This window comes from Gymnodraco acuticeps, unplaced genomic scaffold (genome assembly GCF_902827175.1).
Source record: "Gymnodraco acuticeps unplaced genomic scaffold, fGymAcu1.1, whole genome shotgun sequence".
Classification (NCBI taxonomy): domain Eukaryota; kingdom Metazoa; phylum Chordata; class Actinopteri; order Perciformes; family Bathydraconidae; genus Gymnodraco; species Gymnodraco acuticeps.
Window position 1 is genome coordinate 9,096,215 of NW_022990295.1, and position 17,368 is coordinate 9,113,582.

Below are 17,368 nucleotides of genomic sequence, written 5' to 3' on the forward strand. Positions count from 1 at the left end.
ACAGAAACACAGGTCCATGTGTGTGAGTCTCTCTGTGAAGTACGTTTTCAGGACACAACGATATCCAAACGTCTATAATTACAACATGAAACCACACAGATTTGACGGAGTGATAAAAACAGCTATGTCGACCATCCTGTCCGTCTGTAGCTGATTTGAAATTCTCCAGTTTTAAGTGGCTGGCTCGAGAAGGCAATGGTCACCAATCTGTCAGTGGTCCCCATGCATCATCATGTCTGAAAAGCATCACGTGTTCCTCCTCCTGCTCCTGGAGTCTCATCATCATCTTCTGCATCCCCGGGTTATGAGTAGATGGACCAATAGATGATGTTAAAGAGGATGTACGCTCCAGGAAACATAACCCTGGAGTACTTGTCTATAGCGTGGGTGTCTATCCAAACGTTCACGTAGCCTCTGGAGGCCTTCACCTGGCCTGTGATCTGCGGGTCATTCAGAGACACCTGGGCCAACATTCTGTCCTGGCGACCGCCGTTCACCGGCATCCCATAATTCCCCGTGTTGTTGACATCCATGGACCCGTAGCCAGTGATCTGGGGGTCGTTCATCATGTCGTCAGGGTTACCAATGCCGCATGTACACGGCAGCTGGAGGAGGAAAAGGAACAAAGTCATTTTGACACTGAAATCTGCTCATTGTAAAGTCATAAACTGAAACAAAGAATATAAATCCATTAGTTTGTTAAATGTTATTTTTCTACACACTGAGTGACTTTAAATCACTTTGGCTTGAAACATTTATAGAACGAAGGATGTTTGCTGGAAATGTTCCTCGGGGTACGTGGGCAATTTGGCTCCAGATGCTGTGGCATTTGGCAGATGAAGAACAGTAACACAGGAGCTGTAAGAGAAGCCGAGAGAAGCTTAAACTGAGCCAATTTAGAAAATATGTATCTGTTTATTTCAAATGCCCATGAAGTATTCATGCTTCCACCGGTTTTGAAATAATTCAATGTATAAAACATTTGGATATAAAATCAGGTCAGCCAAGTGCTGTTTTGACTTAGAGAGAGCTTAATAATAATACATTTTATTTTAGGCGCCTTTCATGACACCCAAGGACATCGTACAATTTGTTACAAAATAAAACACTAATAGGCAACAGAACATGATAAAAACACAAACACGAAATCATGGAGGAGACAATCAAGTGGACACAAATGAAACATATAATGGGGAGCACTACAGTGAGTAGGCAGATTTGAACAGGTGGGTTTTTAATTGGGATTTGAATATGGTGATTGTGTCTGACTGTCAGATGTGCGGGGGGAGGGAGTTCCAGAGTCTGGGAGCAGTGCAGCTAAAAGCCCGAGCACCCATGGTGACGAGGCGTGGGGTGAGGACGGTCAGCAGACCAGCAGACCAGCAGAGGAGGAGCGGAGGGAGCGAGAGGGGGTGTGCTCCTGAAGAAGGTCAGCCAGATAGGGGGGGGGGGGGGGGGGCAGGTTATGTAGGGCTTTGTAAGTGAACAGTAGGTTTTTGAAGTTGATACGGGATTTGAATGGGGAGCCAGTGGAGTTGGATGAGGATGGGGGTGATGTGTTCTGAGGCCTTGGTGCTGGTGATGATCCGGGCTGCAGAGTTCTGTATGATTTGAAGTTTATTGATGAGTTTGGTGGGAATGCCTGAGAGGATGGCGTTACAGTAGTCGATGCGGGACGTGACAAATGCATTGACCAGGACTTCAGTGTTTGATTGAGAAAGGGATGGGCGGAGTCTGGAGATGTTGCATTTTAACCTCAGCTGTCTCTTTGCTGGCTTTTCATGAGAACATCTTTCTTATCTGAAGCTATTACAGCAACTCAGCTTTCATCAGTAGACCGTTTAACACTTGGGTTATTCAAATCAGTCCGTAAAATGATTTAAAATGGTTGGATTCGATTTTTTTAGTAGCCTATAAAGTATATTTATTCCATGTTCACCACCAAAGAGGACATATTATGCTTAATTAAGGCTCCTACTTGTATTTCTGGTTTCTACTAGCAACACATAATTGTTCTCATACTGAATCTCATGTTTTCTGATAAAGGCATCAAAAAATAAACAGAATAGTTACTCTTTTTTTTTTTTTTTTGGGTTGGTACTGTATGCACTCCAGATATGCAGATGTTTATGAAGCACTCAACAATAGAGTCATCATAATTTGTCCCCTTTAAACATATAGCATGGTTGTTAAAGGGTTTAACTACAACTGTATACGCTGTGTGAAGGACATTTCAGCATTATAAAATATGATAATGTTACTTAATAATTAATTAAAAAAACATCAGAGCTTTCTGTTGCTTCCTTATTTTAAGGAAAGATTGAGTCAGTTACACGTTTATTATTTACACCCTGTATGACGTGATTTCCTCACAAGCAGTTTTTACTCTTATTCGTTTAGTCTTAAGAAAATGTGCCCAATAATTGAGTTATTTTAATGTTTTTTTAAGTACTGTTTGTAATGTAGTAAAGCAGAGTTAATATTGCTCTGGTTTGGTAATGTTAAACTGTGTACGTGAATCATAAAAGACAAACATTTCATTGGTTAACTGTGTTTTTAACTTCAGTTAAAAATTCACAAAAAGAATACTTACTCTCTCCCTCAGTTTCCTCTCTTTCCTCTCCTGCACGGTGGACAGGTAGTTGACCGCCGCGTACTCTATCACCGACAGGAACACAAAGACAAAACTGACCCAGAGGTAAATGTCCACCGCCTTGATGTAGGAGACGCGGGGCATGGAGGCGTTGACCCCGGTGATGATGGTGGACATGGTTAGCACTGTGGTGATGCCTGGAGTAAAACACACAAACACATCAAAGCGCTGATTTACACTGGGCTGGGAAGCTGAAAAAGAATGATAAATACCATAGAAAGGGCTACATTATATAACCGTTTTTCCATATTGCCCTGCCTTCTGATCTAGTATTTTAACTATCAGTGTCGAAACGCTCTGTAAAGCTCTCTGCAGAGAAAAAACTGAGCATAAATCAGGAGGGTTGGTTGTGAGTTGCTGCTCTTAACCAAATCCCCACTCATTTCCCACTGACACAGTGCTAGGGTCCATTTTTCCAAAGCTTGATTTTCACGATGTATTCCCGATAGTTGAGACACATGTCATGCTTCCATCCAACCCTTAAAAACTTTTCTGGCCCAACATTAATTTGCAACTGGCAGAACTACTTTGACACTATTTCAAAAATACTTCCAACCATTTTAAATGTCTCCTTGTATTCCCTTATTTGGTCTCTAAGAAATGCCTTTCACTTCCTTCCTGGTGGCATCCTCTCACTGGGAGTCTTCTAAAGCTCCCTCCAGTGCTCGATGGTATCTTGTCCTTTCTGAAGCTAGACAAGATTCATAAATATTCAGGGTGGGCTAATTCTGATAAGTTCTTTAATAAGAGCCTTAAAAAAACAACTCTCTTAAATCTCGTCTTCTTTTGGGGGTTTGTCTCTCAAATGCTATGTTTTTGGAGTTTAAACGTTATGCTTTAATTATGTTATTATGTTTGTATTGTGTTATTTAACTGTCAATGTTAAGTCACGTTGATTAGCTCTTAACCATATTTCTTAATAAAAATGATTATGCCCAAAATGTGTTTCACTATTCTCCCCTATGTAAATCCTATCCTACTTTCACACTGTTGCCCATAAAGTTGGAATAAAATATTTGCTACCTCTTCTGATGAAACGATTAATTTGTGACAATGTGATTTACTCTTGATAGATAAAGTGTATATCTTCTCAAAAGGTGATTGATCAATCTCTTCCAAACATGTCACAGTGAAAATTAAATCACAGTGGGCAACAGTGTATATTGTGTAAACTGTAACTTGGCCCTTCAATAGCGTTTTATTTGTGAGATAGTTTACAGATGTTTTATCTTCACGGTCAACTTGTATATATTTTACTTTTTTAGTTGCGTTTTATTTTCTATTTTGAGATGTTTCTATTTTATAATTGTTTATTTTCGACTCTTTTTCATTTCTAATTATGTGAAATGCCTTGCTGCTATAACGGAAAAAAAATCGAAAAAGTACATCTTATCTTATCCAGCTACCCCATTTTTTTGCTGGGAATAAGCCACTTCTCCACACTTAATATTCTCTTTGAGCTAAGTTTTTCTGCTGATACGTCGCCCTGTGAGAGGAGCTCCTTCCTACCGAGCGGCACCCTGGCGGGGACGGCCCTGCGGTCGATCCAGAAAGACACCCAGGACAACATGACCATCAGAGTGGCCGGGAAGTAGGTCTGCAGCAGGAAGAAGAAGATGTGGCGCCGCAGGGTGAAGTGGATGTACAAGCGATTGTACCAGCCTGGGAAGAAGAAATAATAACATTGTGGTATTTGATCTGCCGTTACACAGCACAAATACTCAAAGCGGCGGTTTCAAGCTGTTGCAGGGAGGGATAGAAGCTAGAGAGTGACATGTGGTTTTAAGGAAGCTGCAGGGCTTTCACAGCAGCACTACAATGTTTGACAGGAGTTTGATTTATTTTGTTTGGCAAGGATTACATTTCAGCGTATACTTCCTGGTGTGTCATTCAAAATACATGTCAGGAAGACTTGATCCTTTAGTTGGAAAAGGCTTTAAAAGTCAAATAGGACTCATTGTAAGTTTCAATTGTGATTTCGTTTTTCATGCACAAAGCAGACATTTGCATAATCAGTTGGGTATACTGTATGTCTTAGAAGTGCTTGTTGTGGATACCTGTGCTGCTGTAGAAAGCCAGCTTAGTGGTGGTGTGAAATTTCTGGATGAGGAACTGGGACAGAGATATTCTTTCGTCCGTGTTCAGGGATTCGTTGCCCTTCTTCCAGTACAACATCAGGTCGTCATCTGTGTACGCATCTGGAGGGGAGAAGAAGGAGAAGTGAGTACATCTGTGACAAACCAAATCAGGACAGATTTAGTTTCACATTTGCTCGGTTTTAATGTGAACAAAATGTGCGAAGATTTAAAAAGAGTTTTCACAATTCTAAAGCACCTCTAGCAGTCCCTAGAGACTTCAATGTTCATCGCACCGTGTGATTCTGACAGTTTTAGAGCCTTATTAGCAGAGGAGCTGAGAGGGTGATGCTAGAGGCGAGGTTTTGGCATCACATATAATCATATATCACAGATTTCACGAGATATCTGGTGAGCAAACTTGACATTTTGGCCTGAGGAGAGTGCAAAAGCAACATTTTGCAAGGAAATTGTAAAAGAGGTGGCAATGTCCTCAGTAAATATAGCCATTTCTTGAATATCAGGGAGATGTTTGTCATATTAATGGCACTACAAAAAGGTCAGTGAGATAGTTATCTGGAAAACATAAACATGGGAGAACACATTACGTTCTTCCGATACTTTGTCGTGTAGGAAACTTTGATACCTGATCATTTAATTGACATATTGCTGTCTTTCTAAAATATTGCTCGATCTATTTTTATAAATGTACTCACAGCTCTCGATCTCCAGCGAGCAGGTCTGGGTGTCCAGAGGGAAGCGGCTGAGGTCCATGTTGCACATGGCAGTGACAGTGACTCTGCAGGAAGACCAGCAGAGAACCAAAGAAAATGAGTACCAGCAAGGATGACGGGTAAAATGACTACTGTGTGTACATAGGCTGTGTTTTTAGCTGACTGAAACCAAGAAAATAAGGATATGTGTTTTTATAAACGTTTCTTTTTTTAACTATGTATTCTCTTCCTGTATTATAAGTCTCTTTTCCCCTCTTCCCTTCCTCTTCCACCATTTTCCCATCAAGGGGCCTACTTCAAGGGCGCCGGAAGCGAGGGGGCCATTGGCCCCCCCACTTTACGGCCCTGCCCCACATTTTCGCAGCAGCGGATGCCGCGGAACACTGTACACATCCCGTTTCAATAATTCCCCTCTACTCTAAAGTCGCATCTAAAAAGAACGCCATCTGATCTAGCTGTGTATATTTTGTTATTTTTGTTATATTCAATCTCATTAGCTACAGGCATTTTTGAAGCTTGTAAAGGGAAGAACACAGCTCGCCTCTCACTCGCCACTCTGCTCTTCCACAGCGCCGCTTCCCTTCCCTCCGCTGACATTATGAATGTAAGGCATAGTAATCATAGATAACACCGCAGGGTCCGTTACAGTTTGTTTTCATCTGATTTCAAATAAACAAAGTCTTGGCTTTCAGAATATTAAACTTGTTTCGGCAAATTCAGATGATAAATACAGCTTTGAAGCTTTTAACGGCATAATTACAAGCAGAGAACGGAGTAACTTAACGTCACTGCAAGCATAACAACAGCCGGTGTTTCTCGTGAGGGTTTTCCCCTGGAAACAAACGCAAAAATACACAAACACACACACGTATACACACACACACTCGCGAGCTCCCCCCAGACCAGTAATCCAAACGAAAATATCTTCCCTCCGTACTACTTTGATCATTTGCTCCGCTAATAATCAATCAGATCGATCCAGAGAAGAGGAAACTTTAAAGGCCTTTTTCTCAAAATGATGACTCGGTGACAGTCATTATATAATGTGACATATGTTGCTTAATATAGTACAAAAACAATCCTGATATCATTAGAAAGCTAGGAATCTCCTCTTTCCAACAGTGTATACAACTCAAAATGTGTCTTCGGATCAATGCGACTGATTTCGATGGAGCAGGTCACTTTGCATTGGGTAAAATACAGCAGGCAGACATAACAGGAAGAATATGTACATTTTAATCCAATCAAATAGGACATTGTCACACCATTCAAATGTATCCATGTAGGCCTACATTACAACCAATAACAAAGCTTAGATGTGTTTATTTGTTACGTTGTTTACGTTATGTGTTACGTTGTTCAGTGTGTGTCAGCCGTTAACCTAGATAGATAAACTTGCAAACATGTCAGAAGAACCGGCGCATAAGAAAACAAAATACAGTCAAACTAAGCTGAAATTCAACAACTTGAATGTCACATCCCTGACATCCACAACTCCGGAGCCTGGTCCTTTAACCATAGAACCAGCGCAGCCAGATGAACCCCAGCAGCAGCTCTGCGGCCGCAGAGGCTGTCAAAACCGCCGCCGCCGGCATCGTTGAACCGAAACAGGCTGGTTCCGACTGCATGGAGGTTTGTTGTCGGGACATTGTGACGGGCAAATAAAAGCTTATTTGGGCAAAGAGAAGGTACTTCAATGCAGAATGGTACAAAAACAGAGAGTGGTTCATTCTTTGCAAAACCACTAAACGAGCCTTCTGTGAAATATGCAGATGTGCTGCTGTCAAACGGCTTGTAACTTTCTCCAAATGTGGAGATGACAGCTTTTTAAATACCGAGTTAATAACTGGAACTTTTCACAGAGCTTACTTCAGTCAAACACCAGTCAACATTCAGCTTGTCAAACAAGAGCGTAGCAGGAAAAAAGAAGAGATGGAATGAGCAACTGCGCTGTCATATGTGTGGGCTGGTCTGTATAGTTTAATTTACAGGAAAGGAGTGAGCAGAGGGTTGAGTTGTCCATTCTTGTTCTGTTTTCTCTGACTATCTTCCTCCTGAAGACCCTCTCAGACTTTCATTTGCTCGCGCTACTAAAGAGACACGTTACCATGGAAACTAAACAATGGTGTAGCTGTATTGAAGTCCGTGTGGAAACAGTAGCCTAACATTTGGTGCGTTATGTTAGAATGAAACAAATCAGATTTAGTCAGAAATCGGGAGAATGCGGGATAAATATGACCCCGGGAGGAAAACGGCAGTCTCCCGCGAAAATCGGGAGGGTTGGCAAGTATGTCACATACACACGCACTTTTTGCCCCCCCCCCCACTTCTGAAATGAATCCGGCGCCGCTGGCCTACTTCACTACTATCTCTGTAAATATTAAACCAATTGATATTTAAAAAGTCCCTGCAATCAGCTGACAAATGTCACACAGCATTTGGCATTTTCCTCTGGTAACATCAAAATGACTCATACATTTTATTCCACAAGATGCTTCCCCTGCTGTGAAACTATCTGAAAGGAATCAGAGGTGACCTTTAAAAGTTAAAATGACTATGCGATCTTCTCATTTGCCAATTTTGGTAATAATTGCAGTATGTTGGCATTGCTTTTTTTTAATTTATTTTTTAAAGCTTTTTTATTGGGATGTTTTTTTGTTTAGACTACAGAGAAATACGCTTTTCTCTTTGGCCTTTTATTGTTAAAAAAACTGGTATCAAAGTCATTATCTCAAATGTCATGTTTTAAATATACAGACCTTTCCTACTGAATAATATCTTTCTGTAGGATATATTTGATATATTGTTTATTTTAGGTTCAGTTGGCTCCTCGGCTATAGGTTCATGCACCCTAGATATGTTTACCTGAGACTGTAGAGGACGTTTCCGTCGGGGTAAACCCTCAGCATGACGTTATCGGTCGTGGTGTCGTGGATGAAAGATCGCTTGGAGTGGACGAAGAACATGTCGGGGACCCAGATCTTCTTCACCAGGCGGCTGTCGAAGGTCATGCTCTGGTTGTTGGTGCTCGGGAAGGACAGCCGCTCGTCCTTCCAGTAGTGACGCAGGTACAGAGTCATGGTGAAGTCCTACAGGAAGCAAGAAGCTGGTTCTCAAATGCTTTCATTAATTAGGCTACAAGAACCAATACAATAAAAATACTTCATGGCAAGTAAAGGTCCTGCATTCAAAATCTTAATTAAATAAAAATACAGTATTATCAGCTAATGTCAATAAATAAGGTAACGGTTGCAAGGAGGAGATAGTTTATCAACTTTTTATAAGCTCGGGTTGTTAAGAGTCCAAACCTAGGGGTCATACCTCTCTAAAGGGTCTCAATATGAAAAGGTCGGATTGCGAGATGATTAACGGAAAGGAAATGAAATGCAATTTTTTTTTGTCTTTCCTCTTAAATGTGTACTTTTCCTTCAATATTAGATCATATGAAACCATATGAAACCTTTGGTGTGATTGCTACAGTAACTAACTCTCTCCTGTGCTATCTAACATCAGCTGTATACCCCCAGGCCCTTTATTACTCACCATATCGACCTCAGAGATTGTGTCCAGACTTTCAACCTGAACATCCACTCCAACTGGAATTGGAGGACCTGAAATAAAAGGACTCATGTCAGGATTGCATAACACGTGTTATTTCTCTGCATAGACGCTTGTTGAGCGTTTAATGGCTGTGACAGTGTGTTAAACATATAAGGCAACTAAAACAGAGCTTGTTTAAATATTTGCTCCCAAAACAAACAAACAACAGAAACAATGTAGAGCATCTGCTTGCACCACATCTGTGTCAGCCTAGCTGGGATTTTACTTTTGACCCTGTATAGCCTTAGTACTCTACATCCTCATCCACCAAAACAAGGGATCAAAGTAGATGTCGCAGTTGATAAAATCCAGCTCTCCTTTTAACTTGCAGCTGAGCAAAAAAGATCCTGCGAGAGGTCACTTGGAAAGTTATCAGCGGCAGATTGTGGTGTAATTAAAAGTAGGAGTGGTCTGATAAAAACAGCACATGTTTCTCTTTTCCAAGCCAATGACGAATAAAAAGATAACGATGGCTAAAAGGATTATAAATATAAATGTCATTACCATATTCTAGTAAAAACAAAAGCCTGTGAGCTTTACTTACATTAAAACACTGTTATATACACTAATGATGCAAAAGACGTGGATTAACCATGTGATGTACAGAAGTGACCTGCAGTTGAATGTCAGGGGCAGCTTGCATGGTGTCATTAAGATCTCCAGGAGCTTATGGGATTGTTACTGCACGGATCTCATCCAGCTTAACATGCAGCCTCTACACTGTGCACACATTATGTCTGAGCTATACAAATACAACCCTTTTATTTAAAAGCTTTTCAATTGGAATTAACATTTCATTTCCTTTCTGACCTCCAAAGGCTGGCCTCATGGTGAAATCGTGGTCGTCTATTCTCAGGAGCTGCTCGGATTTTGTCATCAGAGTTTTTGTCATGTCTGCACTCCGTTTGTAAATGGGACTGTGAAAAAGAAGGTAACACATGTCATTGAGCTTTAGGGATATATTGTGTGGTGCTTATATGTCCAAATGGAAAATCCAAAGAATAAATTGGACTGTGGTAATTTTTTCATCAGAGGTTTAGAAAACTCACTTTCCGGTTTTTTGACTGTCCATCCTGGTCTCTCTTCGCGACCTAATGCGTTAACAACAACATAAATGATAAACATCTGTAACATATGGCAGCAGCAAAACATTAGAACAAGTTGGAGTTGTTGATATATTTTATTTAAATCCAGTTGTACCTTTATTTTACAAGGTTTTTCATTTGCAGTTGTAATAGGTAAGAAGCTCAGCCGCATTAGTCAACACACATAAATTCATTGTTTCAGAGTAGGGTACAATGATGTATACATTTGTTGTTGGTTTTGAATCTTTACTCCAGTCCACCTTTTCTCATCACATCTGGTAAAGAGTAAGCCAGCTCTTCTACTGTTCAAGAGGCTGCCTGTATGTGTATGCGTTATTGTGTTTTAGTCAGGCAGAGAGAGAAGGAGCAAAAAACATTTCCAAAAACACTAAAATTGATTATTAGAGTAGAGCAAGCTGTGACAGAGAGGGACAAATCCCTATGACAACCACAGACGTGCATAAAGGAAAAACCATAGAAAGAGAGAAAGAGGAGGGAGAGATGAAGGGACAACGAGAAAAACAGACAAACCAAACCAAGGAAGAGGGGGTTTCTGGCTAGCCGCAGAGCTCAGTGGGCAGTGGGTGCTCCTCGTATGCGTCCAGCAGCTGGTTTCTAATCCTCTTGGCATAAAGGCCGCCCCCCCCCCTCTGCCTGCCCACACAGCGGGCTGCCGTCTGCACACGGTTCCTGCTCTGCAGCAAGAGACCTGCATGCATGCACCGCTGCATCTGGGTCAATGGGCCACATTCCTGCAGAGGTCATCTTGGACACATGCATGTATACAAAGAGTAGAAACTGCAGAAAACCTTAAGTTGACCAAAAGGAAATGCATGTTTAAACCCTAACAGGGTAGAAACAGGAGGTATTGATTATTTAATTGAATATGTGAATACGTCTAAAAGGAGATCCACAACTACACTGTAGATCAAGGGAATTGGGTAACATTTGGAAAAGCCTGTTTTTGTATTTTTTGATAAATATGTAGCTAGCAAGTTACAGCTTTGAAATGTAGATGAGTTTATTGCTATGCTCTACATCAGAGTCGCTCAAAGTGCTGCCCGGAGGCTAACAGCAAGACATTTTGTGACCCCTGAACGTGACACGCATAACATTTGAATAATCCGCGGTCCATTCCCGTTCTGCAATACTGTGCCCAATACAGACATATTTCAGGTTGGAAAGGACAACTTCTAGAAAGCAAATGGTTACATGGCACGTCAGGAGCAATTCATTTTAGTGGGAAAGTCAGTAGTGGAGGTGAGAAGGAGAAAAAAGCAGAAAATAAGGTTTCAGGAAAAATGCATCTTTAACGATTGCAACATCCTTGGGCAGTTTTATGGGTGAGAAGCACACATGTAAGCTTGCACAGTTTCTTCAGGTGTTTCTGTGTGACAGTCAGTGCTCACACTGACTGTCACACAAGCTGAAACAGTTTTGTGGTGTCTCACCAAATTGCTATGCGTAAAGAGTCGTGCCTTTGTTAAGGACTGCTGGGTGAAAGTGGCTGTGTGTCTTGATAGGCTGGCTCTCTGAATTGGCACTTTGACAACCCATGTTTACTTGGAGGTGTGTAAAATACAAAACTAAGAATGAAAATGGAAAATAGGAGCATGAGTCATTTTTTTTTAAAGTCATCCAACGACCGTTCTAATGTATCTTTAAAACTCATGAGCATTTTCTCTTCAGATATTTGATGTGTGGGACTCTGCTGTCCTACACTTATCCCTCTCTCTGGTTCCTCTTCAAGGCTGCGAGTGAAAAGAAAATGTAAGTAATGTGGGGAAAACTCCCACAACGCACGCCAGCAGCATCAAAGCCGCTTTCTCAATTTCACACTCCAAGAGAGGAGGAGTGCAGCGATGAAAAACAAGGAGAAGAAAGGTTCCTCTTCTTCTGCATATGAGATGTTCCCTCCCATGCTGAAAGAGGAATGACAGATTTACATTTGATCTGTATTCACCGACTGTGTGTCAGCAGAGAGAAGTCATGATGTGAGAGGACTTTTAACTAGGGGGAAAAACAAGGCAAAACTGGTGTTTAGAGATTGCAACTTTGAGCCGCTCTCCGTCTTTTGAAGATTTTCCACAGATGATTACGATGTGCTCCTCAATGCTCATCTTAATCACATCAGGGCTGAGATAAACACTTTAAATGACACTTTGGAGGAGTGTTTAGATTTAAAGAGAGCTGTTAAATAACATATTCAGTATTATGTGCTCTGACCGTTTTTGATTCTAAAAGAACCAGCAGGTGTCAAACCGCTTTATTTCTCTAAATGGATGAGACTCCTAATAGCAGACTGCCGTTAGACGTCGCCTGTGATCTATAAATAACAACAGTTACAGCATTAAAAATGATACTGTATCTGAAGGCAGAGGGATTAATGATTCGACAGGGTTTGATGAATATATTAAGTGGATGCAAATCATTCAACGCTGATAGCATTACTGCTGTAATTCGCCTGCTTGGGAAAATCTTCACCAGAGATTAATGCAGGGACAGTTTCTCACTGGAGGACCTCAGGATATAGTTGAGCTGATTTTTCAGAGAGAACATTTGAATTTGTAGACGTAGATGCTGGAAAAGAGTCCAATCATTCTGTTTTATGGGGATTTGTGGATGCAACATGTTTACTTTTTTCCTTATTTTGTATGTATGTTTGTCCTTTGTGACAGTGCACTGACTGTTGATGAGATAAACGAGACATCAACTTGGACATTTCATCAACCAAACTAAAATGTGATTCCTAAATAATGAAAATGACCTTAAATGTGTGAGTTATGTCTCTGCTCACAGCACTCGACAGGTGTTCAAAGCCTTCTGAGGATGAAGTTAAAATGCCTTGTGGCGTTTTTGCTGTGCGTGCAAACAGTTATCTTTTTAAAGACCTTGCAGATGTTTGATTATGCTTCGAAATGTTCTGCACATGTAACTGACTCGCTGAAATAATGATCTAATTTGCATTTCTAATGAACATCAAAGACTCTGATGCTTATTGTTTTGTTTTGTAGTCTAAAATCACATTTTCTTCACTGAGTAAGGAAGCATCCGTACATGTTGTTCCCTTCAACCAGCAGCTGTGAGAGTGGAGCTATTTTCAAATTCAATAAATCAAGGTCGAATAAATATTTCGGGTCCTTCTTAAGAAAAATTACGAATTCAGTTCTTACTTCTTAAATGTGGACATGCGCGGTTTCTGGTCTTTTTTGATAGTGAACTGAATATATTTGGGTTTTTGATTTAACAAGACGTTCACTTTGGGAACATGTGAAGGGCATATTTTTGTTTGTATATGATTGTTTAAAAAAATGTTCAACCAATTAATCAAATTTGAAAAGTAATTGTTTCTTGCGAACCTACTTTGTAAACGGCAGTATTGAATATTATAATCATTCAAAATTCTAATATTAATGCCAATTTTGATATGTATTAAGCATTTAGCTTTCTAAATACCAATTTACACAAACAAATACATCTGTCCATCATTATCTTGATGTTTGATTATGTGCCCAAAATGTTGTATTACAAATCTTTATATCAGCATCAAATGATAAAAATGTCTAATGTGGGTCACAAAGACTCAGATGCCACAAGTTTGTTTTTTTTGGTGTAAATTTGACTTTTCTTCCATCACAGGTATGTCCGACTGCCCGTCACATACTGCTCCCTGCACTTAACAGCAGATAAAACGTTCAAAAAACACACAATATCAACCTTTCTACATGAATCCGTCAAATGTTAAAACCATTTCAATCAATAATATGGAGAAGTAAGGGTGCTCGAACGGCCCCCTGGTCTAGTTTGGTGTCCAACTAAAACATCTGATCCATGGGATGCATTAAGACGGGAACAATTAGCCTACATAACAACCTGGATGTGACATTGGCTACAACTGCTGCCAGTGGGGATATGAACTGGCCTGCAGCAGTTGTGGGGCAAAAGAACATAGCACTCAGTAGCAGGGCATAAATAGATGTGGGGATTTAGGTCTCCCTCTCTCCCCCTCTCTCTCCTCTCCAATCTGCTGTCTGAATAAGTATGTTTTCTGAGGGGGAGGGAGCAACACAGGTGACACGGGAAACTCGGGACAACATGGTGTAAACATATAAAAGCACCTAAAAGAACATAATAAAGCCCTCGCAGGAAAAATAAATAACCAACACTTGCAGGAAAAGCCTATTTCAAACACTCATACATGCTGTTGAGAGAATAAAAACATGCGTTCCAGTGTTTGTCTTGGTGCATCCTTTGACATTACCTGCTCTGTGTGTAGGTCTCCAGCTTGTGACCCCTCGACTGGGTCATCCTCCCAGAGGCACCACCGGCGAGCCAAACACAGAAGAGCACAAGAACAGCATCCACCTGCATGGTTCACATTCCCCAGAGGACTCACCTCTCCTGTCAGTCAGAATATTTTCCCCTCAAGGGTTCGGAGCACTCTGCCTTGCTGAGACATTCCCTTCTCCAGCGCCGGAGCTGATAAGAGGGAGAAGAGGGAGGAACAGCAGCAGCAACAGCAGCAGCAGCAGCTACGCTCAGCTATTCTACGGCCTGAGTGGAAAACATCCTACGGTGCTTAATCTCCACAGTGGGAAAAGCAATTTTGACTAAACCCATAAATCCTTGAGCGTCAGATGGTACATATTTGATCCCTCCAGCAGCGGATGTGCCTGCCTCTCTGTGCTCTGCTATGCTCAGATATCCTGCACTCTGATGTGCTCTACTCCACTTTGCACCGCCCAGAAACACCAATTCTCACAATGATGCGGCGCGCTCATTTGTAAGGTCACCGGTTTAGAGATGCAGAGAGGGAGCTCTGTGTGTGTGATGTGAAAGGCTCCTCAGCTCCTTTTGATGCAGGAGTCTCATGTCTGGCATTTCAACAATCTCTGCCAAAAAGGGAACATATATGCATATCTGTTTGTTGTTGTTTGCAGGAATACAGTTGGAGGGCTTTTATGATACGAGTTGTTTTCCTGCTGTCTGTTCCCGTTTTCTCTCAGGGGACTCACACTTGGGAATATTTTTAGATGCTCCAAATAATAATAACACAGGTGGATGTGTTGACGATTCCAGGAGAAATAAGGCCAACAAAGTTTTATAGACTATTGACCTAGAAATCGACATAGTTAATCGAATATGCAAAATATAATATTTAGCCAACATAACGGACTTTCTTAAGTATTTTTCAACAATGATTTGGTCCACAGTTTTGTCAGATAATGCAAAAAAATAAATAATACATTAATTCTGATCGCACACCTGTCAATTTTTTTTGAAAATCAGAAATAATTTATGTGATATTTACAAAACTCACTTTCTTAATATTTGAAGTATTTTTCAACAATAATGTTCCACAGTTTTGTCAGTTAATGCATAAAATACACAGTCAGTCTGATCATCACACACAAAATAGGTGATTATAGTGATTTTTCATTTTAGCAACACATTTGAGGCTGCACTACTTTTTGTCTGTCAAGGCGCGCTGTCCGTCTGAATAAGCCAATCAAAGATCATCACAGCCCAGACGTCACCAGCCATTTGCCAACCCTCTTTTTTTGTTTCAGCAGACTGAACAGTTGGATTATAAAACCATGAATTTGGGTTAGATCCATGGACGTCAATCTGAAAATTGGTGTAAGTAATGTTAGGGATTGTTTGTGTTTCAGATTTGTGCATCGTTCTGTACACTAGTCCTGCTGACCTGGCAGCAAATAAAACAGCTACCAAACTATCTATGATTTAAACAATGATCTTTTAGTTTTTGTACTGGAATTACAGTGAGCTTAGTGGTGTTCCAATGAGTTAGATATAAATAAGAGTCATGCTAGAGGCAAGTGAAATGAAGAGAAATAATTTAAATTACACTTCTTGTGAATATCTTATTAGTATAACATACAACATCATTTTGACAAACAACCTCATAATAAACGCATTACATCTAACTTACTACATAATATGAGCATGTGTTTGATTAACTAAATCCAAGTTATAAGGATCGACTGATATCTGACTTTTAAAGGGTAAATCTACACTTGATTGTAGAAGCCTCACTGGCCTTTTTGGAATTATTGGTATACATCCCTTGGAGAGGGGTGGGCTTTTTGTCTTTCTGACCACAATCTGTGTTGATGTAGTAACACACTACACAGGGGGAGAGGGAGAGCAAGCTGTCACCGCTAGTTGGCAGCGTTAACCAGATTAGCAGAAGTCTGCAGAGTCTTTGGCCTAAAACAATCTAACAACGACATATCGGCCCATATATATATTTTTAACATAAACAACCAATACTTTGACATCAGCAGTTAATAATACTAGTTGCAAAAATAATATTCACCAAATAATAAGTAATAGTTCAGCAGAAGACACAGCGTGCAGCTGCAGTGTTTCATATATATATACTTTCTTATTAGCAAGTGTGCATGACATTTGATAGAAGCAGTGGTGTGTGAATCTATACATCATCTTTTTTAATATTGATCCCTTAAATTAGTCCAGCTGTAGTGACTTTACACTAAGACGGACATTTTAAGAAATTAACTTGTCTTTGCTTTGCTGTTTCTGCTTAGAAAATATGTGCTGTATATTTATAAATGTATAAATCTTACATACAGATTTATAGACGTATAAACACGTGTTAAACTAAAATATGGCAATAATATTGGCTCTTATTTAATTGATTTGTGACATAAGATACTACGTTATCTGTATACTTATCCTATTATTTTTAATATAAGGTAGTTAATGCTATGTTCAATTATTTAAAACGTTTTCTTTGTATTACCCTGGCAGGATTTGGGTACCTACTTTTCCCTATTACCTTTACATTTTTTTCAAAAAAACAACGGAAACCAACACAAGTAAAAATATTCCTCAACATGTCAATGTCACATGACTCTTACCCATAGATGTTTTTCTGCTCCTGTAAAGTGCTCTTACCTTTTCTACCTTGTTGACCTGACTTGACTTGGCCCACATACTGTAGTGGAGATGCATCCATCACCAACAAAAAATGCGTTGTTTTTCAGTTTCTGCATCTGTTATTACATTCAAAAGACAAACACAAGATGTTAAATAGTTGTACTATAGCATGTGTGTATGATTTGGGTGCATAAACAATCGCTAGCAGTACAAAAGTAGCAAACCTGCACAAGGTTTCTCTTAAACCACCCTGTCAGTTTGTAGAACATCGTCACCCTCTGGTCAGCCAATGCACGG

At 40.3% G+C, this 17,368-nt stretch overlaps 1 protein-coding gene across 3 annotated transcripts; it reads right to left on the bottom strand.

The window, feature by feature from the left end:
- Positions 1-302: 302 nt before the first annotated feature.
- LOC117549947 (gamma-aminobutyric acid receptor subunit rho-1-like) lies at positions 303-17,348 on the bottom strand. Of its 3 annotated transcripts, none has more exons than XM_034222137.1 (12): positions 17,296-17,348; positions 17,090-17,187; positions 14,409-14,626; positions 10,112-10,153; positions 9,873-9,979; positions 9,006-9,073; positions 8,328-8,551; positions 5,445-5,527; positions 4,711-4,851; positions 4,163-4,315; positions 2,594-2,790; positions 303-605 (listed from the first exon to the last, which is right to left on the bottom strand). In XM_034222137.1, exons 3-12 carry the CDS (start codon positions 14,516-14,518, stop codon positions 303-305), a joined length of 1,428 nt encoding a protein of 475 aa, XP_034078028.1. In that variant the 5' UTR covers positions 14,519-14,626; positions 17,090-17,187; positions 17,296-17,348. The 3 variants fall into 3 exon arrangements, with proteins under 3 accessions (XP_034078028.1, XP_034078027.1, XP_034078026.1); XM_034222136.1 differs by having other exon boundaries at positions 14,409-15,039; XM_034222135.1 differs by having other exon boundaries at positions 14,409-17,187.
- Between the last annotated feature and the right edge of the window lie 20 nt (positions 17,349-17,368).

Coding starts and splice junctions, on each gene's coding strand:
- LOC117549947 (XM_034222137.1), bottom strand. CDS start 14,518: ATGCAGGTGGATGCTGTTCTTGTGCTCTTCTGTGTTTGGCTCGCCGGT. Junction 9,074..9,872: donor CATGAGGCCAGCCTTTGGAG/GTCAGAAAGGAA, acceptor CTTTTATTTCAG/GTCCTCCAATTCCAGTTGGA. Junction 4,316..4,710: donor GGCTTTCTACAGCAGCACAG/GTATCCACAACA, acceptor TCTTCTTCCCAG/GCTGGTACAATCGCTTGTAC.